The sequence below is a fragment of the Parasteatoda tepidariorum genome, chromosome 3 (assembly GCF_982258835.1).
Source record: "Parasteatoda tepidariorum strain Cologne lab strain chromosome 3, Ptep-v5.0, whole genome shotgun sequence".
Lineage (NCBI taxonomy): Eukaryota > Metazoa > Arthropoda > Arachnida > Araneae > Theridiidae > Parasteatoda > Parasteatoda tepidariorum.
In genome coordinates this window covers 120,597,798-120,621,372 of record NC_141757.1, presented here as the reverse complement: position 1 = coordinate 120,621,372, position 23,575 = coordinate 120,597,798, and the positions used below count along the sequence as shown (strand labels likewise).

General features: G+C 28.0%; 1 protein-coding gene and 1 long non-coding RNA gene across 15 annotated transcripts in view; both read right to left on the bottom strand.

Annotated features, from left to right (window-relative positions):
- The window catches only part of RanBP3 (ran-binding protein 3), an 83,698-nt gene that overhangs the window by 14,999 nt on the left and 45,124 nt on the right, over nt 1–23,575 (bottom strand). For all 14 annotated transcript variants that reach the window (XM_071184767.2, XM_071184781.2, XM_071184759.2 and 11 more), the window contains 4 exons: nt 4,611–4,665; nt 2,331–2,448; nt 2,001–2,116; nt 1,045–1,159 (listed from right to left, as the gene is read on the bottom strand). In XM_071184767.2, coding sequence (XP_071040868.1) covers nt 1,045–1,159; nt 2,001–2,116; nt 2,331–2,448; nt 4,611–4,665 — 404 coding nt within the window. The remainder of the gene's footprint in view (nt 1–1,044; nt 1,160–2,000; nt 2,117–2,330; nt 2,449–4,610; nt 4,666–23,575) is intronic.
- Nucleotides 10,228–14,889, bottom strand: LOC147814247 (uncharacterized). Its single transcript, XR_015432730.1, has 2 exons — nt 14,751–14,889; nt 10,228–10,376 (listed from the first exon to the last, which is right to left on the bottom strand). It is a non-coding gene; the product is annotated as an uncharacterized LOC147814247 (long non-coding RNA).

The following is a 23,575-nucleotide window of genomic DNA, read 5'->3' as shown; positions in this document are numbered from 1 at the left end:
AAAATCGAGATCTGAATTACAAAAATACGAGCTATCCAGCCGACGGATAAAAAATACGGAAAATCTTATTTTATGTGCGTGAAATCGGAGAAAATAGCTAAAATAAGTACAAATGCGGAAGGGTTAGCAGCTAGGGCGTAGATTGAATTTTCTGTTTATCTTTGAAAATCGTAAATAAATATAATTATTTTACTTCAATGACTGAATTTAAAAAAAAAAACAGGATATTTATTTAAAAAAACGAAACTTTTAGAGAATAGGAGTTTTTGATAAAAAGGCTGAAATTCGAGAGACAAAAAAAATCTCATCCCTGTATAAAGGTCAACCAGTTTTATCCCAAGGAAATGATTTTTAGAGAAACTTCAGACAGAGGAAAAGGGACTTCAACAATTTCCCTCCGCGAAAAATTAAATTCCTCATCAAACATTTTAACTTGGGCAAAAAAAATTTCAGCGGAAATTAGCGGGAAAAATCTGAAAAAAAGCGGAAATCCGCGGAAGAATCTCATCCCTGGCATTCTCTCATTCATTGTATGTTTCAAAACAGAAGAAGGAGCTTCATTAAAATATAAAAACATAGCGTTTTATGGGACATATTGTATGGCTCTTTCTACATTCTTTCAAATTTATTCATATGAACCACAAAATTAACATCACTTTATTTGGATATTCTAATTGTATTTCAATAATCCAAATGGAGTCAAAATATTTGGAATTAGAAAAAAGAAATCTATAAAAAAAATATTTTTTATTAGAATTAAAAGCAATGTTGAAGAATATGAACAAATCCTTTTACAAAAAAAAATTAAATTAACGAGCAAGAATGATCTCTAGATACTAGACAATGGAAAAGAGTAACATTAAAAGAGTGCATGAACCTTTAGTCACATACTAATAAGCATATTATTTATTTACAAAAATTTTAGAAGTTGACATAAAAAAAATTTTTAGAATCATTATTTTTTACTAAAAAAAAAAAATACCTGCGGTACATTTTTTAACAGAATAAACTTTTCTTAAATTTGCAAAAATGTTCATTACTTACCCACTCTGGAATGAAGAGAGCCATTACACTCTCTGTCATTGAGACGTAATATGCCTCGTCCTCTTTCCAACCAGTTCATTCCAATTTTGTCAAATGCAAACAATTTGCAGTTTATCTATAACAAATTCATACTAAGTGAATGAAGAGAGAAAAAATATTTTCTTAAACTTCAAACAATTAAAGGAACTCTTTAAATCATTTTATTTACAACTAAATATTCAAAAGAATCTGAATCTCGTCTATATTACATAAACATGCAGTTCAAGAGCAGAACTATATAATGTATCATTCATCAAATTTCAATTTTAAACTCTAACAATATGTTTTAATGCCATTTGTGAACAAAATAACAATTATATGTGTGCTTATTTTGATGAAAAAATTTATATAAATATTTAATCTGTTGGTTATAAATGCTTTCATTTTAACCAAAATATTTGATGTCAAATTGTCATAAACTGTTGCAATTTCAAGAATCCATTCGTCCCCTTCTAAGTGTCATATCAATCATGTGTTGACCAACCCAGAGAAAATACTAAAAATGAATACATTTGTTTATAATGATTTTGCATATTTGTGACATGTAAATTCAATAAATTTTTAGCAACTTTCCAAATACCTTGCCAAACCAAAAAAAGAAAAGAAAAAAAGATTACAATGATATGTACAAGTTTATTTTAGATCAAATACTGAGTTTATTACTAACCCCTTAATTACAAAATTAAGAGAAAAATTTAATTTCATTTAAACTATAGATCTACACAGAGAAATAATTCTTTCATCATAAAACTTATTCATTTCTCTGTTTCAGTAAATGGTATCATTAGAAGCATGTTAAAACTTCCTTATTTCAGATTATCTTTTTAAATATTAAGCATTAAAATAAATTTTTCTTGAATTTTAAATAGCTATAAAACAAAAGGCGTTTAATAAAAATGGAATGTTTAACCGCTTACCTGCAAGACGTTAGATTCTTCCTCTTCCCCTGTAATAACAGCTACTTCTTCAAATTTCCTCTTGACTTGTTTCGATTCATATTCCTTAGCAGATTCTGATAAACTTTTTAATTTCTCTAAATTAGAAAAAGTATTTATTATAAACTATAAATTAAATTATAAGTACACATAATAAATGAAAAACATTTTTTAATTACATCTATGACCTAGATAACTTTGATACACACTGAACAATCCAAAAAAATATCTTTTAATCAAATTTTATATAGCATTATTCTGTTTAGACATTTTCAAAATATATAAATGTATCATTTAAAATGAAAAGCAAACCTTCTTGGTTTTGTTGTTCCATTTTTTCTAACTCTTCTTTTTTCAATGCAGCTTCTTCAAAAGTAATGTTGTGGGCATCAGAAGGAGAAGCAGGAGATTCTAAAACTGCCTCATAATTCTAAAATATATATATACATTAATATTTCAGATAATGACTCTATAAAATAATCAGTAGAATTGGGAAACCTGCACTGGTGTGATTTAAAAGCGAAAATAAGTTTGAATCTACATAAAGCAAATGTATCAGATAAAACTTGATGGAACATTTTACAACAAAAATTCCATAATCTTCATAGGCAGGCTTCATAGTGAGTTAATGAAAAAATAGGATAAAAGCGGGATATTATTTGGAAAAGAAGACACAAAATAGAGTACTTTTAAAAATGACAAACTAAAAAAAAAGTATAATTTGATCTACCTAAAGAATAATAAAACAGGCAACTTTTAATTTCAGAATGAATTTAACACTGAACAACTCATAATAGTTTGAGATCAATATACGTGTAAAAAAATTTATAACAGGAATGCATTAAAAAAAAAAAAAAAGCTAGTATCGATTAGACGATATTCTCTCGTGTCATAATTGATCAAAATTCTTAATAAAGCTTAAGACTTCCGAACTTTCGAGGCTTTAGACAAACCCAAAACAATGCCGCTTAATATTGATATTCAAAAGTAATTTAGTGGGCGAACTCAACATTTGAAAATTCTATAACATGTTTACTGCATTGTTGATTGGAATCTTTAAAATTGGATGAATGAGATTAACCAATTACTGTAAAAGTATTAAACTGTAAGATTTACTACAACAGTTGCTGAATATGACCCTTGAACTCATCACTTCAAAAGTTTGATAACATAAAGTTTATTTTTTCATAAAATTACTGAATTTTAAAACATATGGCTATTTGATGGAATAATTAGTGGATGGTCCCAAAGTTTGAATTACTGAATTTTGAGATTTTAACTAGCATTAATAATTAAAATAAGAATGCTTGGGGGACTAAAAACAGGAAGTTCCACATTTGGTTGACCCCCAATTGGAACATCTGCTCCTGCACCTCAAAGCCTAAGGTTAAAGTCAAGGAAATTGAGAAGGGCTCCATAGACTTCGACCTTCCATAAGCTGTCCTGCCATTGAGTTTAGTTCAAGAATTAAAAATTCAAATCTTTTTATTCTTCAAATCAATTAGTCGAAACCGTGGTGGTTCGAGTGATAGAGCGCTCGTTTCCTAATGAGGTGACCCGGGTTCGAAATCCAGTGATGGCTGGTCGATACGAATTTTGCACGACCTCTGTACAGATGTAAAATATCCTCACGGATCACAAGTTTGAGTCCCTTCGCTGTCGGGCTAACCTTTGGAGGATTTCCTAGCTTTTCTCCTCATGTAACACAAATGTGGGTAAGTTTCATCAAAAAGAAATCCACAACGATGACCAATTTCTCCCCCAATACTTGCTCCAGGAGTTACCTTGTCTTCTTGATTGGGATCAAAATTACAAGGCAACAGAGTTGAACATTAGTAGTCTGTTGTCAGTCAAAATTGGGTTGACTGTTCAACAACATGCTTATAAAATAAAAATCAATGATCCCCGTTTGTATTTAATGAAAATGGAATGTTCTTCAGATACACAAAAATCAGGAAAATTAGAATAAAAAACGGAAGAAATATTTTTCATCAGGACAGCTATGAACCCTGCAAATGACACACCAGCAAAGTTCGAAGAGCATTCTTTAAGAGTTCGTGTTAATTCAGCTACAATATATATATATATATATATATATATATATATATATATATATATATATATATATATATATATATATATATATATATGCCTGTTCATGGATTTTGTAGAGTTAAATTGTATTGCAAACCCTAGAAACTAGCTTAAATGAGTTTGATTTTTTGGAGCAATTATGTTTAATAATTTTACAATCAACATGCTGATCAGTTTTGCTGAATCCTTTATTAATTGAAAAACTTTATGCTGAAATCTATGACATTAATTTTAAACAAATCTAAATTTTCCTGAAAAAATTCATAAAAAATATTAATTTTTGACATTAATAATGAAAAAATGGGGAGACAAAAGGAACAAAATTGTTAAATAAAGACCATTAAGAAAAAGTGACCTAATGGCAGCCCTAACTCACCAATTTAACTTGAAATTTACTTTTGATCAGCAAATTTATTTTAAGGATTTCGACATTTAAGCATGCACAAATTATGAACTAGATTAATAACAAAAGTATAAAACAAAGTAAGCCATACACACCAACACTCTTTCATGAAGATTCTGCCCAAATATAAAACCACCATTAGAAGTTGACCTACAAAAATATTAAAAAAATTTTAAGTTAATGTTATCTGAAGTTTTTAAAATAAACTCAATTAAGCAAAAAAATTATAACTAGTCACATAATCGTATCCACTCTGACACAATTATGTAAATGCATGTTGGCAAACTTTTCAAGTTCTTTAGCCAATCTGAAGAAAATATTACAATAATTCTGTGTTATCATTCATTCCATTTGAATTGCTATTATTAACTAAGTAAAATATCTTTCGGGGATTAAAATAATTATATTTGCTGATAACTATTTTCAAAGACAGAATAAGAAAAAAGGGATTTTTATACCTTAAAATTCAAAAATCAGAATGTGTGGAGGGCTGTGTTTTGAAGTACAATGCATGAAGAAAAAAAAAGTTTATTTTTACTATTTTTTCGTACTAATAATTTAATCTTCATACTTTAGAATTCAATCTTAAAGTTTAGAGAGGGGGAACATTTGACCAATTTTGCACAAATTTTGTATTTTGCTATTTAAAGTTGCATTTTTAAAAATGATGCAAAAAATTTTACACCTTTATAATTCAAACTTTTCCTCAACTACTATTTAAAAAAAAAATGATACAAAATAATAAGTATTAACTATAAGTTGCTTGCATGGAATTATTTTTGGATAAACGAATTTATAATTGTGCGTAAAAAATTTTCAATTTGCTTCTCCAGATATAGTGAAATACACAAAAGTAAAATTAACATTAAGGCCGTTCGCTCGCTCGATCGGGAGAAAAGCAACCCCCATGTTATTCTATGGACAGTTCAGTACTGCATAAAATCGTCAATTTTCAAGATAATAACGTTCTGTTTTTTGGAAACGAAAGAAAATAAAAATATCTTTATTATCCTGTCTGGAATTAAATAAAAAAATTTTTTTACTATTTTTTAAATTCGAAAAACTCATTCCAACTTCCAACAGTTTTTATCCATAGTAGTTTTTCTCTCATCTAGTTTTTAAGAAGGGAAAATTAAGGTTAAATTCTTATCTTTCATTTAAAAAAAAAAGAATAGAATTATTTTTAAATTTGACCGAGAAAAATGGTACAAAGACATCACGAAATTTGAACTTTAAATCTAAGCTAACTGAGTTATTGTGCTGCCACCTACAATGAAGGCGTTGATTTACCTAATTATGCGAAGTGAAAAAAAAGCAACCCCCTTAGTCGGCTGGTCACTGATTGGTTTAAGGAATGGCGGTTCATTCGAAAAAAGTAGCCAAATTTTAGCCTCTCCTTACTGGTAGAATAAGTGATTTTCTTTACTTGTAGAAATTTCTTAATGTTTTGCGAATTTTATTTTGGAAAACGCTTTACGTCTTTGATCTTTCCTTCGATTCTTAAAGTTCCGGAATAAAAGATAAGAATTAATATTATGGGTATGCATTGAAATCTGGTATTATACAAATGGAAAGACACTATACTTTATTGTTATTATTTAGTCAGCAGTTAGTAACCCCTCACCGAGCCTCGATAGCGAACTAGGCAGCGCGTCCGTCTCATAATCAACCCCCTTCCCCTGAATGAATGATTCTGTATTTCTTTCATTAAAATATAGAAATCAACAAATCGGAAAATTTGCAAAAGTTTTTAATAAATTATTTTTGAGTTATCGGTAAAAAAATTTCACAAATTTAATAACATTAACTGTGAAATTACTCTCAATAAATTTTATTTGAATTGAGTTTACAAAATATGCATTTACCCATACATTAAAAACAGGAATTCAGGGGAAAAGTTATATGAAACTTTATTTGGAATAAATTGATTCTGCGATTTTTACAACTTTCAGGTTATTAGCAAAATACAATTTTTTTTTATTTCAAGGACTAGTAAACATTATTTTCTTCTGAAAAGTAAAAATATGTACTGTTATTAATTTTTTCATTATTCGCAATTCTTATAGCAAACTCACAAAAAAATTCAGAAAAAATATAAATTTTCTAATGGGAAATTGTGCTGATTATTTAATGGAATAATCTAATTTCGATGGAAAGAGAAATTACATTATTTAATAATTCTAAATTAAACTTTTGAAACTAGATACATGAATTTATATTCAGAAAATAACACATGATTTACCCCTTCAATAAATAATACATTTTCTTATAAATAATAAATAATACATTTGTTACCGGGGTAAAGTATAAAACACCGGCATTCCATAACATTGCATAGAATGCCAGTTTTTTTTTTTGTTTTTTTTTTGCCAAGCACGAAATATGAGAATTATTACATACTTTCCCTAGACACTATATGTAATAGCTACACATTCTATAGAATGACAAATGATATTTAGGCAAAGTAAGAAAAAAGATCCTGATAAGGCTATTCTGTAAATCACGCGCATTCCTCAATAATTTAAATGTTATTCGTAAAAAATAATGAGAGTGCCATTAAATAAATGTATTCAAGATGCATGGAGAAAATGAAAGTTGGATAAAACAAAATTTATGCCTTGAAGAATCCATGCCATATGAAGGGAAACAAAATTTTCATATACAAATGAAGAAATTAAAATTAATCTACTTGCTCTGATATGGTAAGCTTCAAAGACGTTTGAATTACATTTCATTACACATTCGAAACGAATCATAGACATATTTTATACTTTGCAGGTTTTTCATTACATTGAATGCTTAGAAAATGTGAGAAATAAGAGTCCTTTCAGGCACTGGCTAGTTTAGGTATAACAACGCCTTGACATTCCACAGAATGTTGACTTACAAACTTTGCCGGTAACATACGTATCAAAATGGAAGAGCCCTGGTTGTTTAGGGGATAGAGTGCTCTCCTCCAAATGAGGTGATTCGATTTCGAATCCAAGTGATAGTTGGTCATACGAAATCCGCCCACGGCTCACACCGAGCGCAATGCTAATAAAAAATCAGACGGATCATGGATCCGTTAGGACTATCCGTGGTAGGTTTTCGTGGTTTTCATGTCCACCTAACGCAAAGACGGGTTAGTTCTTTCAAAACGTTCTCCACGAAGGCAAATTTTCTCCCAATACTTGATTGAAGAGTTACTTTGTCTTCTGGATTGTGTTCAAAAATACAAGGCTACGGAGTTGGTAGTCATAAACTGGAAATTGGGTTGGCTGTTCAACGACAATTACTAAAAAAAAAAAGAAGTAAAAGAAGGGAGAAAAAAAAATGGAAATATTGGAAACCGGTAAGAAAATCATTTCTTACTTTTAATCCATAAATATCAATATATTTTCGGACAGTTATAATAAAGATAAGGGACAGTTTTTTTATCCGAAAAAAATAAATGTTGATGAATATTTTGTAATCACAAATAGTGAAATCTTATTTTATTCCTTACGATCTTAATTTTTTTCCTGACAGTTGCCAGTTTTTTTAAAGAAAATAATAAAATATAGTAAATCATTATTGATAAGATTTCGGAAATAAATAATTTATACTAATACAATTTCCAGCTGTATACAATCTTTATGTCCCCTCCCCATGTATTCGCATCTCGCCTCCCTCGCGCGTTTACTTTATATTTTCGAAACAGCGTAAACAGTATAAGAAACGAAAACTGAAAAGAAAACAAAGAAAAGAAAAAGGAAATAAGTTAAATAATGAATATAAGAAAAACAAGAAACTGTATCCATCTCTTCCTGTTACTATGGGGTATATGCATAAAACCGGTTTTTTTCTGGCTATTCAAATGTGTAGTTGTACTAGGGAGAAGACGATCTTTCAACTAAAATGAGATGGTGAACTACTATGAACTAAGATGCCTCGCTTGCTTAGCTTTTATGTATAATAGAACTAAAATAAGACTTTCTGATGCATAATAAAACAACTTTTCAAAATATTAAAAAAATCAGATTGTTTTATAATAGAAGTTTAATTATATTAGTATGTATACGATTGTTATTTCATATGATAATCAACATTATTGACATGATTCACAAGCTTTTCGCTTATTGTTTTCGAATAAGGTATTCAAAAACATTATTCTTGGTTCCTAATTTTTTACCGGTCCCTCAAATCTCTAAAAGCTTTAAACTTTATTAATATATATGAGAAAACGCATGACTTCAACACTTCAAAAGTTCTAAATAATTTTCTAAGTATTCCTTGAAAAATATGAAAAAATGCATTAGTAGTGGATTGTTTCGATTATTTTGACCGATTATTGTACATACATACATCCCATGCAGCAGAGATAAGTATAAATTACGTGAAAATAACGTTAAAATGCCACAAGGTTTAGAGCAAAAAAACGTTTATTTAAAACGTTTTATTTGCGTTTCGAGTGGTAGTCTCGAATTAGGTAAAAAAGCGTTTATATTTGGCTTGTTTTTAACGTAAAAATGACCGATTTTTGCCGTTATTTTGACTAAGGTGAATTTCGTAACCAATTTTTAACGTATTTTTTACGTTTTTTTCACCAAACTATTAACGTTTATTTTTGGTTCTATAAATTCGTTTTTTTCACCATGAATATTTACGTGTTTTTAACGCTTATTTTTATTAAAATAACGTACATTTTACGTTATTTTAACCAAAATACAAACGCATTTTATCCATACTATTTACGTATTATTAACGCTTATTTTTGAGCTTTATTTACGTATTATTTACGCTTATTTTTGATCTTTATTTACGTATTATTAACGCTTATATATCAATATTTTTAACGCTTATTTTGAGCTAGGTGAATTAATAAATTTTTCGCGTAAATTTAACTAAATTAATTTCAATTTATCGTAAATTTAACCGAATTGTTAACAATAGCATATTTTAAGTTTTTTTTTTTTTTAACTAAGAAGGAAAGAAACCATTCCGTATTTTAATGTTTATGCTGCACTAATTACACTAAAAAATATAGCATTTACTTTTTATTTAAAAAAAAACTTTTAATTCTTTTCGAACTAAAACTAAAATAACGGAAAATAGTCGATATTCATGCTTTTTTTTTTTTTTTAGAATCCTAGAAAAAGCTTTTATTTTTAATATCACACTTTCTGTAAATTTTTACAATTCAAATTAAATTATAACTCAACGAATATGGAATGCAAATCTTTCTACCTCTTCACAGCAGCATACTGGTTTATTTACGAAGTTTCATGTCTCTCAGGAATTTTTTACATTTTTCATTCCTAAAAGTTTGTAATATAAAGAATTGGTAGAAGAAAAAATTACTCAATACTTACATGATTTTCCAAACCCCTATGGAAAAAATATTTTTTTTTTTAAGTTTAAATTAATAATTAAGATATCTACTGCTCTGTTGAAGTCCATGTTTCCAAATTGCTTGCTGGAAATTATCTACTCTTCTAGAATGCTTTTGGGCTCATTATTATTTTTTTTTTTAAATGCATATATTTTAGTTTTTAGCTTGAAAAATTTGACTAAAATTTACTTTAACACACACACGAAGTAAAAAAAAATATTAACCAAATTTACCATTTGATTTGTTTATTTACAAAAATTACAATTTTTCTAAGTCTTATGTTCGTAAAATTACAATTTTTAATCCAGAAGAGCAGTTAACTAAATAATTTTAAATACAGAAAAAAACATTAAATCAAATAAGATTTATTAAGTTTTATTTATTTTACAACTATCATACAATATATTTACAATATATAGATTTACAATTATAACACATCGCTACAGATCTGAAACATTCATAACTTCTTCCACCCCGCTGTTACTATCACCTCTTCACTGCAATGTTCCTGGAAAACAAATAAATATTTTAGCATATGAAAAAAAATATACCGGACAATAATATTAAATTGTTACAACCAACAGTAGATTTCTAAAACGAAGCAATACTGACTAGATAAAATACAGTTAAATAAAAATTTTTAAAAAAATATTAAAACAAGATTTTTATGGAATTTCTACTAAGTATATATCGATTGAGTACATCCAAATACTTAGATATAAGAAAATCTATTTTAAAAATTTTAGTCACATATTACATGACAAAATTATATACATATACAGCACAAATCTGAATTAGAATATTTCACATATATTTTTTTTTTATCCTAACTAAATCTTACAATGAAGCCAGCAGTAAGTTATAAACAAAACATTAAATTATTTTTCGTGTGGCTTTGAGGAGAACTCCTCCAGACTTTTAGTCTGGTGCTGTCGGCTGCTTTGGTAACAAGTAAGAGCACAATGAAGGAATAAAGGTGTCAATTGGTTTACCCACACTGACCTAAAATCAAGACAAAACTATTCACAAAACACCCCTATTTGAAATTACTTTTTCTCATAACCGCAATACTTGCCACGACATGCACCCGTTGTCAGGTAAAGTTCTCCTAAAAGCTGCCCTATACTTTCTGTTTATTTACTTATCATCAGAATTTTATTTTTCTCTTTCATTCTTTTCATTTTCTTATTGCTCCTTGGGTGCAATTTTCATTCCTCTTCAGAATATTTTGCAAGAACTTTGTAGTTCAGAAACACAATTCGATTAGTTTCAGTTACGTAATTTTTAATTTCTCATTTATTAAAACAGTAAAAATACTATGCCTTTTAACACTAACAGTATCTTTAATGTACAAAAGGAGTAATTTTAACAAATTCAGTAATTTGTTAAACTATATATTATTTAGTTCAAGTGAAGAATTACATTTTACAATTGCCTCTGTTAAAGCTTTTTTAAACAAAAAATGGTTATTTTGAAAATTCTTTAATTTCTGGAAAATCGCTGCTAAAACGTAACACTTTACTCCAAAATACATTAGAAAGCTGTTAGGTGATTTAGAAATTCATTTCCACAACGGAATTCTTAGTAATGGTAGGGCATTAAATTCCAGGGTGGGAAAAATAGGTTCGGTGTTCCTTGACCCAAGTGTGTTACTATCAGGTTGCTTGGGGGCAGTAAAAACTTTATTTGTTTAAACCACTTTAAAAGGACTGGATAAAAAAATTTCAAAAAAAAAAAAAAACCAGTTAGTGTTAGTTAAATGTAGCAACATGACAGAATGTTTGGAGTAATGCAGTATAGCAATTTTGGACTATAAAAACAATTCGGAGGAACAGCTTTAAACTTAAAATTGTTTCAAAAAATAATAATTTTATGCTTGGAACTAATTAGAAATTATCTTTTTTAATGCTGCATATATAAGTATTATGCTGCATATATATATGTGAGCAAAACAAAATTACCAACTTTCCACACCCTTGCAAAAAAATAAAATAAAAATTTTTTTGAACAAGTATAGAGCAGATATATCAAAATTTTTTTTTAACTTATTTAAAGATGTGAAAACAAATATATATTTTTTTGTCAAACTGTAATTCATATAGTTTGTAGTAGTGATAATTTCCATTGCATGAACTACTTAATTTACAAGATATATAAGTTTTCTGCAATATTAGACATTTAACATAAATTTTACTTAATAGTTTTTGTTTAAATAAAAAGTTGGAACATAAGTATGCTAAATGTATACAGTAAAATGCAAGAAAATATAATAAATTAATAAAAACTAGTCAGTCTAACTCTTTTAGAGAAAAGTAAGCATTTTTTTCAACCTTGATATACACAATGAATCGTGTTTTAAAGCATTTTAATCATTAATACTTCAACACCAAATAATAGACACAAAAACATTCACTTGGAAAAATAAGATATTTAAATAAAAGATGTTTTCAAACAGTATGAAATCAAAAATTTTTTCTTTTAATGTAAGCATAATAATATAGTGCAGAAGTTATTGAAAAAAAAAACTTTATAAAAATAAAGTGATAATATCAGACAGATATATCATATAAATAGAAAATATATGTATAGCATAGCTGCCAACCTTAGGAATCAAAAATTAGGAACACTATATGCCACAAAATTACGCACCAATTATGAGAGTAAGACAAAAATTTAACTATTAAATATTAACATTAATTGACAAATATTAAAATATCTTAAGTAAATTAGTAAAACGAAACTATAAACACTATCCTTTGAGGGAAATTTATAATATTAATATTTTATAATTAGGAATACCGGTATAATAGTTTAAAAACAACCATTACTTTTTAATACATAATTATTATTCTCCAAATTATAAAAGACAGGTAAATAATAATCTACGACATAAGCAAATATTTCTGATGCATGTGTTTAAATACTGTAATACATTTTTTCAAAAATAATAATAGTTGTTTAAGATTCAATTTAGTGAAATGATCAGCAACAGCTATTAGAATAGTATTTTCCAATAAAAAGCTACTAAAAATTACTTCTGCACAATGATCACAGGAAGCTTGTGGCGATCAGAACTAGGGTTTGATTTAAAAGCAAAAATACTGAAATTTTAGGAAAATTCAGATTTTTTATAAAAATATCAGATTTTTAGATTTGATATAAAAATTAGGAACAAATCCGAAAAATTCTGAACAGTTGGCAGCTATGGTACAGTCATAGATATAAAATCATTGATTAAAGTTAACAATATTGAAAGTTCAATTTCTAATATGAGGAATTGTAAAAAACTGCAGATGTACAAAATAAAATATATATATATATATATAAACATATATACAATTGGCTTAGTTTAATTAAAACAAGGATAATTTGAAATCTTGTGGCAGAATGTTTTTGAGCTATCTGCGACTAAACTCTCCAGCACTAATATCTAATTGCAAAATACTTTTAATACAAACAAACATATATGTTGCTAATTTAAAATGGCAAATACGCTGTGTCAACAAAAATAATAATAATGATTTTCTTAATTTAACACGAAAAATTTTTCTTTTAATATTATGGGTTATATTCTCACATTTTGTTGGTGGGAAGACACACACTTTATTAGCTTCTTCGCATTTTGTAAATAATCATCACAATAAAAAAATATTAAATATCATGAAATCCGTAGTAGCAATTGCCCCCCCCCCCAAAAAAATATATGATGTAATTACGTAAATTGAACTCCTTAAAAGCGTGTTACACTTTGAAATTAGGTTGTAATAAATAATATCGTATAAAAAATATCGGATTTAAAATTTAAGGAGAAATCAGCATCTATAACTTCTAAAAATTCGATAGAATTTAAAAACAAAAAAAATAGATAGCCTTAAAAAAGAGATACTCAAATTCACGATTCGAGTTTTCCATATTGTTTAAATATATCAAGATGGTTAAGAATCAAATGAAAATCAATATCAATAACTGCCGAAAATACTATCAAAACATTACTTCGGTGAAAATTGAGCATGTCAAAAACTGATTATCTAAATGCATGATTCAAATATTGCATGTTCAAATATTTCTGTAAAAAAGAAAAGTAATATTTTCTTCCTTTCAAGAGAAAAATCTTTCTGCAAGAGATCTGTAAAATTCTGCAACAATGTCGCCGTGTCGCTGCGATTCTGCCATGGAGATTTGAAATACTGAGCAATATGTATCAATCTTAATTCCCCGAGAATTTCCAATTGATGTTGTTTATTCATTTTATAATTCATTTTAATGTTTGCCAAATGTTTGGTTTGAGTAGCCTTAGCCTTTGAGGGATTCATCAATCTGCATAATTGTTGAAGAATTGTTAAAAGCAAAATAGAAGTTTCAGAATTTGTTTGAACTTATGGAGGACTATGAATAAAAAGACTAATTTAATGCAGATAAAACACTTTTTTTTTTCTTAAGTGCCAGTGAAATAAAACATTGTAACAGCAAAAATAGTGGTGGTAAAAACAGTAACAGTTTACCATTCTACTTGATACTAACGATGAAACTTACACCAGAAACTTCTATTATAAATTAGTTGAATAGTGCAAAGGCTGATGATTGTGCATCAAATAATTACGATTCTACAGTACATGGAAAATATATTTACAATATATGATAATTAATTTTAAGAGACAAATTTTTGAGTACTTTTATTTGTTGTTATTGAAGCATGGGCAGCCTATGTAAACAATGTTTAATTACTATTTTTAATATCAGCAAAAGTAATCTGAAATAATTTTTAACAATTGATTTGTTCATGTTTATAACTTCACGAATTTTTTTTACCCATTTTTAAGTACAAGAAAAAAGGAAACAATTCAAATACAGTTATTTCTTTAGACATACTTAATTTAGGTACCTTCAAATGAGACTTGATGGAGGTTCATTCTCAAAGCTAGATCCTTTTCAAAGATCTTCCTCAGAAGTACATCAATAGATCATGAAAAAGAAAATTCATTCAGTTAATACGTTCAAAAACATAGAAATTATTCAAACATATTTTTATACGGGCACATTTATTATTCAGAACTAGAGAAGTAAGGAGTAATGGTTTGGCAGAATGTTAGCTAAAAAAAATGGTGAAATGCAGAATATATTTTTAAAGCAATATTTTTTTTAAAAAAAATTCATTAATAAATATTTTTTACGAATAAATAAGTTTATTTATAATTGGAAATTACTCCATGCTTATCTATATTAGTGGAATGGGCTAAAGGGAAAACAAAAAATTAAACCAGAAATACTTAATAAAGTTATGAAGTAAAATAGAAAGAGAAAAAAAAATTATCATAATTGTTACAACAAAACTTCCATGCTAAGAATAATATTTTCTGTAAAGCAGTATCCATAAAGCAACATTAACTAAAATATAATCTATTAGAAATATGTTATTAAAATGCTTTGTTATCTTAAAAACACTAACAAAAACAAAAGATAATATACAAATGTAAAACAGAAAAATCTATTTTAATTCTCAAAATAAAATTTTAAAGCTTTACATCTCAGTCTTTCCAATTATCATATTTTCCAGATAAGAATAAAGTCAATAGAAACATTCTTAATTACTGTGTCATACAGTTAATAAAAACAAAGTTTTTTAGAAATGTAAAAAGCTAGGTAAAAACTAAGACAAAAATTGTTTAAAAGAAAAATTTAGCAATAAAAATTTCAATTGAACTTTTTCACCTAGCAAGGGTCTGTCTAGGTTTTTCTGAGAGGTACCTATTTTATGAAAATTTAGACATAATTTGTGAAAAATTAAGAACTACATTAAAAAATTAACACCAAAATATGGATTTATCGTTTCTTAAGGAATACAAAAATAAAATTATAAGGAAAAGTATTTAGTGAAACTACTGTTTTTTCTAAAGTTTAATTTGTGAAGGTACCGCTAAACGGTAGTAAATTCGGCCTTGACAGACCCCTGCCTAGGCATATTTTTAGAATACAATGACTATAAAAGAATTAAAAAAGTTTTAAACAGCAATGTAAATTTAAATAAAAGCTTGAATAAGAATAATTCTAAAGATAATTTAATATTGAAAATTACTGCAATTATTTTCCATATCGTTTTCGCTGATAAATTTCAAAAACTGTTTAAAAAATAAGAAGAAAAATTTCCAGTAAATGTTCAACTGGGTGTTTTTTTTCTTCTTTTTTTTTAAAGATATCATGTTGCAAAATAAATAGTCAAAAAACTATTTTGTCCATGTGAGATTTTCTCTTGCAATAGCTTGTTAAGATGACACTTCCACGACATTTTGGTTGAAGAACCATCTGATATAGACTCTTGTAAAATTTACCCCAATCAAGCGTGTTTAACCATTGGTTCTTTAAAAAGGTAAAGTTAAAAGAAAATGCCACTACTCAACTTTTTTAAAAATGCAACAACTAATAGTTTTTATACTTTATAAGACAATAGTAGGTAAGTAGATAAGACAGCTCAAATTAATAACAATATGATAGGACTGTTTCACACATAAAACTTGTCTCGTCTCATTTGCTAATAAAATTGCCATCTCGTACTGAGTAGGCAAAACAGTAAGAAAAATGCCCGTATCATGATCTGCCGGTGAATAATCACTATATCTTCTAAGCAACTTCCACGCAGCAACTAGGAGGAACTAAAAAAAATTAACTAACGGATATCAACTTGAAGAGTATAACTCGTAGCCACCTTTCTCACACCTTTACATATTCTTTTACAAAGTTAGCAGTTAGAAATCTATTTGGTGCCTGGATGATAGCAGTTGGCATAACTGCTCACAATACAGAAGTAACCCTAATAGAGAATTAAAAGTTTAATGAGTATTTCTATGTTGTTACCTATGGCTAAATATTTATAAACTTCCAGTGGTCCACGAAAAATTAAGAAAATATCTCAGAATGGGAGTAACTCAGAGAATATAAGTTGAAGCAACCCTCAGGAAAACTTCTACATACTTCTTTTTAAATTTTTGCAAAGTACAAAATTTTTTTTTTTTTGTTTCAACATTTCTAGTTGGCACAATCTAGTTCAAATAGGGAAACATCCCCTTTTATTTGATTCATAAAATCAGGGGAGATTTCTATAAAATGAACAATGGCAGAATAATCAGCACGTCTTGGCAACTTCTGGTATCGGAGAAACTGAAAGAAAGTAAAAAATCACGGAAAGGGACGGACTCGAAAGATATAACTCATAACCATTTGGCAAACATTCATGTTTTTTTTTTAAAAAAATTTCAAGTTTATATCTTTTTGGTAGCTTGGCTATTGTAGTTAGTGTGACAGATTAATATATGGAAATATCCCCTAAAATTAGTGAAACAGAAAAATTTACATTATAAATCTAGCTAAAGTTCTTTTCTACTCCGGAAAATTTGTTTATCATCACCTGTGGCAGAATAATCAACAGGTCTTGGTAACTTCCAGTGACTATCATCACACTGAAAACAAAACATGGGAAGAAATTCAAAAGGGTATATCTTGTAGCCACTACCCCCTGGCAAACCTCTACAAGTTTTCTTTTATAAATGTATGCAAGTTTGAAATCCACAATAGTAGGCGCAGCAAATCACAGAAGGAAAATATCCCCTCTACTCATATTTTGGTGTGTAAAGTCAACCATGATTAATAACATTTAAGTATTATCTTCAGAATAATGCTTATAATTGTTACTTTTTGTTAATTGTTATTTATTATAGCAACAAAATTTGTCAGGTGAATAAAATAATGCAACATTAATTTAATAATTTTGATAATTAAAGCTTTAAAATAGAAATTTTTTTTACATAAGATCGCAACTAGTTTAACTCAGCATTTTAGATTAATATTCCTTGATTAAGCTTAGGTGCCATCAGAAAACTTTCCAAAAATTCATGATTTTATTAAAAATATCTTAACTGCATAACAATCGTATATAACGGGTCTGTATTTCGTCTCTTTACATTTTATGCACAGTAAATGAGATTCAACAAATTCTCTTGCTTTTTTCCAAAATCGTTACGTTTTGTCATAGTTTGTAAAACTTCGCAAATGATAGGCTTAGAATATTTGTGTTTATTTCAAGTAGAATTAACTACAATAATTATTTACTCTTTTTGATAGTGAAGCATTATAATGAATTAACATTCTAAATAGTAATAATTAAAGTAAGGAATAAAAGAACTTACCATTGAATTCGGCGTATATAAACACACGCGTGCAAAAATGTAAATAAATGCAAGTAGTGTCGTCTAGTGTAGGGGTAGCAAACCTTGTGTAGAACTTGTTCCCACGGAAAAGGAGTGAAAAGTTGAAACTCAGTATCGTTTAATCCACTTGTAAAACAAAAACTCAAATAACTGAAAGCAATGTGGAGAGTTACTTTGAATCTATATTGTGAATCAATTTTTTCTCTATTTTTGATTTTTCTTCTTATTTTTCTTATTATTATTCTAATTAAACCTGGAATAAAATGCTACATTGTAGAATAACTCTCATATAATATTTTTAAAAAAGTTAAATAAAACTGTCAAGCCTTTTTAAAAAATTATTACTATTTTACCTCATGACTTAAAGAAAAATGGAATTATATTGTTATGTAATGTTATTTTCATTACAGAGATATAATAGTATTTTATTTTAACTAGTATAATATTATTTGAATAGCTTGTACATTAAAAAACTCGAATTTAATGCTTTTTATAATTTTTATGAATTCATAAAAATTGCTGTTTTATGCTCTGGAAATATAAAATTATTATTAACAATAATTTATTATTAAAAGATAAACATGAATAAATATTATAAATTAAGATCACTGATTCGGAAGACATACAAGATTATTTAAAATACGTGATTATTTATTTTAAAACTTTACACTTTTTTGCTTCCTCTAACCAGGAACTTCATTTCCAATCGTTAGGAATTAGAGGATCGTACTTTAGTAATTTAACTAAATGAGACATTAATTATGTTATATTTTAGAACTGTAAAACTAACAATATACATTGATTTTTTTTGTGCATCATATAGGCTGATCAATGAACCATAAATTGTAGGATTTCCATTTAATCCGAAATGAGAGTAAGAAAGATATTGTAGAATACATTCTACGTTAGGTCTTCCATCAAATCAAAAAGATTTAATCTAACTACATCCGCCAATGTAAAAGTTTTATCGATTAACATAATATGGGATCAACATGTACATTTATTTATCTCTGGTTAATTTTAATTATTATATCATGATTACATGTTATTTCTCAAATTTCGTGCTTATTTTTTGTTTTTCTGGTCTGCGTGGGTGAAGATTTTACATACATTAATTGGCGTGCATAAAGGCATGGTCTCATGATTTAGGTATCATTTTTAGTTGTTGGTGATGACCGTGTTAAAAATAATAGTTTGAAAAAATTCATAAAATATTTATTACATAAAAAAAATACACATTTAAATAAAAAGCACATTTTAAATCACGATTTCATTTGGAGAAAAGAAAAAAAAAAGAGGTAATATAATGGATTTGAAAACTTGATTATAACAATAAGGGTAAAAAAGGGTGTCAAGTTGTTAACATTTCCAGTGGATCAAGTTATTTTCATATAATATATTAAAAATTTTATATTTAATTTTAGCTGGAAGGATCCATTTTCGTTAAGCGTTCCGTTTCTCTCTTCAGTGCTTTAGATAAAAAAAAAAAAAAAAAAGTAAATTCTTATGAATCTGTTTTTTCGCTTGCTGATATTTGTCGTCATTTTAAAAGCAATGTATGTATATAGTAAAACGATTTTGTTGAAATTGTATTCCCAGATAACACAGTGTAAACAGATAATGTGTCAACGAATTAATGAAGGTAGGAGTTTTAGTTATGTCGCACTAGAGCTGTACATTAGGCTTATCATCCATTTAGACTTAAATCTGAAGGGGTAGAAAATTTTCTCCAGATCCCTGTCCATTTGGCACAGCAATGTGATCGACCACAGGCCTCTCGATTCCACAGATTTTAATAGCACATATATCGCATGTACTCTGTGGTGTCGAGGATCGAGCACCGCCCCGTCAAGGACTAGAATGGCCCTTAAAACCCCTATTCACCGGGAACTAAGCTTAAATTGTTGTTGTTGTTAATTTACGTCGCACTAGAGCTACACAATGGGCTATTGGCGACGGTCTGGGAAATATCCCGGAGGATGATCCGAAGACATGCCATCACAATTTTGATCCTCTGCGGAGGGGATGGCACCCCCGCTTCGGTAGCCCGACGACCTGCGCGCGAAGTCGAGCACTTTACGGTAGCACAGTTTAACGAGGACCAATACCGTACACCCTCGGTCCCTACGCAGACTGATCCAAGTGGTCACCCACCCGCACACTGACCGCAGCCAGTGATGCTTGACTTCGGTGATCTGCTGGGAACCGTGTCTTATCGATCAGTCCACTGCGGGACTAAGCTTAAATGAAAAAATCTTGGTCAAAAAACAAAGAAAAAAATTTGTCGCACTAATGACAAAATATGAAAAAGCAAATATTTAATTTCTCTCTTCTTTTCTCTTTCTTTTTGTTGTCGTTGTTGTTAATTTACGTCGCACTAGAGCTTCACAATGGGTTATTGGCGACGGTATGGGAAACATCCCTGAGGATGATCCGAAGACATACCATCACAATTTTGATCCTCTGCGGAGGGGATGGCACCCCCGCTTCGATAGCCCGACGACATGCGCGCGAAGTCGAGCACTTTACGGTAGCACAGTTTAACGAGGACCAAAACCGCACACCCTCGGTCCCTATGCAGACTGATCCAAGTGGCACTTGTACACTGACCGCAGCCAGTGATGTTTGACTTCGGTGATCTGCTGGGAACCGTGTCTTAACGATCAGTCCACTGCGAGATCTTTTTTTTTTCCTCAAAGGTGTTTTTTTTTTTTTTCAGGGTCTATGTATTACCATTGCAAAATTTAGGTCTTAACTTCAATTTTTGAGGAACTTTCTCTTTTCCTTACTTAAATCCTTTTCTTTTTTATTTATATGATCTAAATAATTAAAAACAATTTATTTAACTTCATTAACTATTTAAATCCTTCCAAGCATTGTGTCCCTAGGAAAATTTTACTAAAATTCCCTGTTATGTAACATTATTGCCAGATATGATAAAAAAAAAAATTTAAAAAAAAAAGACAGACTATTTAATGCAAGAAAGCCTAAAACTGACAGTTCGGAAAAATAAACCGAACTCTCTAACTATTTTTGAAAGTACTTCAATTTCACATACACAAAAACTCACTCATAAATAATATTTTGCAAAGAAATAAAGAATTATCATTACTTGCTCTTATAAAAAAAAATTATTTTTCTGACATTACAACAAAACTTACAATTATTATTTATATTTTATGCTATTTTATATTATTTTTTATATTTTATAAATTTATATTATTTTTTACTATATATGATTTTCATAAATAATTTACTTACTGCAATTGAGATTTTATAATTAAACAATTTCCAGATTATAAAATTCAAGATTCAAAGCAAAATTTAATAAATTTGTAAAAACGTTGTTGTGTGTAAAAACGTCTTTTAATAACAACCAATATTTTAAAACTTCCCACACTAAATTTTATTACGAAAACTAATTATGAGAATTATCTTTTTACCTGTCTTTTGATATATATATTTTTTTTTTCATTAATAAATATTATATACATTAAAGAATCAAGATTGATAAATTTTTCAAAATACTTTAATTCTATTTTTACAATTTATGAAGTTTCTGGAAGGAAAAAAAAAAATTAAATCAGTATTTTAAAATAAAGTAAATGTCTCTTTCATGCAATAAAAACATGGAATTTAAAAGTAGACTCATTTCTTAGCAATTATTTTGAAAAAACTTATATACGGTAAGCGATTATTGCCAAGTAAGAAATTAATAAATAAATGTTAACAAAATTAACCAAAAATAATCGTTTCTATTTCATGTTGATTGAAGTAGAAAATAATAATTATAATATTAAAATTATTTTTCATAAACTAGTATGGTGAGCGATAATTGAAATATAAAAAAATAGTGAATCAATTTTTACATAATAACAGAAAAATAAATTTTTTAAATTAAGATCTTTGAATAATAATATTTATTAGTATTCGCATATTAACACCCCACTCTAGAGTAGGCTCGAACCTAGGACGCCGTACCCTTGAGGCGAACGCTGTAACCACTACACCACGACTCTTGCTCTTGACAGAGATAATTTAAATTTAAGTATAATGTGTTTCTACGGTATGTTCGTTGCATGTCATGTTGTAGAAAATGTTTACTTTATTCAGTATTTTGGAAAATTTCTTAATTTTCATCATAGTTTAGTTATAAAAGAATTAAAACTCATATTTCCCTTCTCAGTCACTGATAATGAGCCGACTCAATATTATCAACAAGCAAATATTTATAACCAGTTTAATGAAACAAAAATAATTATAAGTATTAAAAATTAAATATGAATTGTGATGAAAATCTGCAATGTTCAGTTTATTCGAATTCAAGAGAGACGTAAAAGATTATCTTTCTTGGGCTCTCACAGGTTCATCCTTTTTGTTTGAAACATTTTTACAATTAAATTTACGTTTATAATCCCAAAAAATTTACGTAAATATAACTATGCAACAAAACGTCAATTTTTCGCTAATAAAACGTTTTTAAAAAACGGTCAAAAAATGGGTAAAATGTACACGTTAAAATAACGTATTTTAAGTACGTATTTTTAACGAAATATTTAAAGGGAAAATTGATAACGTTAAAATAACGTAATTTTAACGTATACGTTTTAACGAATGAAGAAATGGTGAAAATCATTACGTAAAATTAACGTAATTTTAACGTATACGTTTTAACGAATGAAGAAATGGTGAAAATCATTACGTGAAATTAACGTAATTTTAACGTATACGTTTTAACGAATGAAGAAATGGTGAAAATCATCACGTGAAATTAACGTAATTTTAGCGTATACGTTTTAACGAATGATGAAATGGTGAAAATCATCACGTGAAATTAACGTAATTTTAACGTAAGACCAAAACCTTATAACGGACAAACGGATTTTTAACGTTTATTTGCCCTTTCATGCTGCATGGGATAATATATGTATGTATATATATATATATATATATATATATATATTCGTATAATGTATTTGTTTTATCGGAATCTTCCATAAAAAATGGAACCATATCTATCAGCAACTGAAATGTCGATAAACTAATACCCCTGCTTCGTTTTCTAATAACCATTTAATTTCTAGCAAATCCTTTTTTCATACAATAACTTTAAACTACCAAGGATTGCCAAATATTTTGATAACATATTCATATTTATAAGTATTGTGAGTACATTTCTTACAATAAAGATTTTAAATTTGAAGAAATTTTAAATGAGCATGCCAAAAATATTTGTATGCCATTTACTACGCTCAACGATTTGTTTTCAATTTATACAACAGACATTCAATACTTTTACAAGTAGTGAAGAATCGACTAATATTAAGTTAATCATGATAGATTAAATTAGATTGTAAATACGTATTTTAATCAGAAATTATACAGCAAATTTTTTATAAAATCAATGTTAGACTTATTTTAATTAGTTATAACTTTTAAAGTCTTTTATCATTTCGAAGCTGATTAATCTAAAACAATAAACCAGAATTAAATGGAACTCCTGGATCCA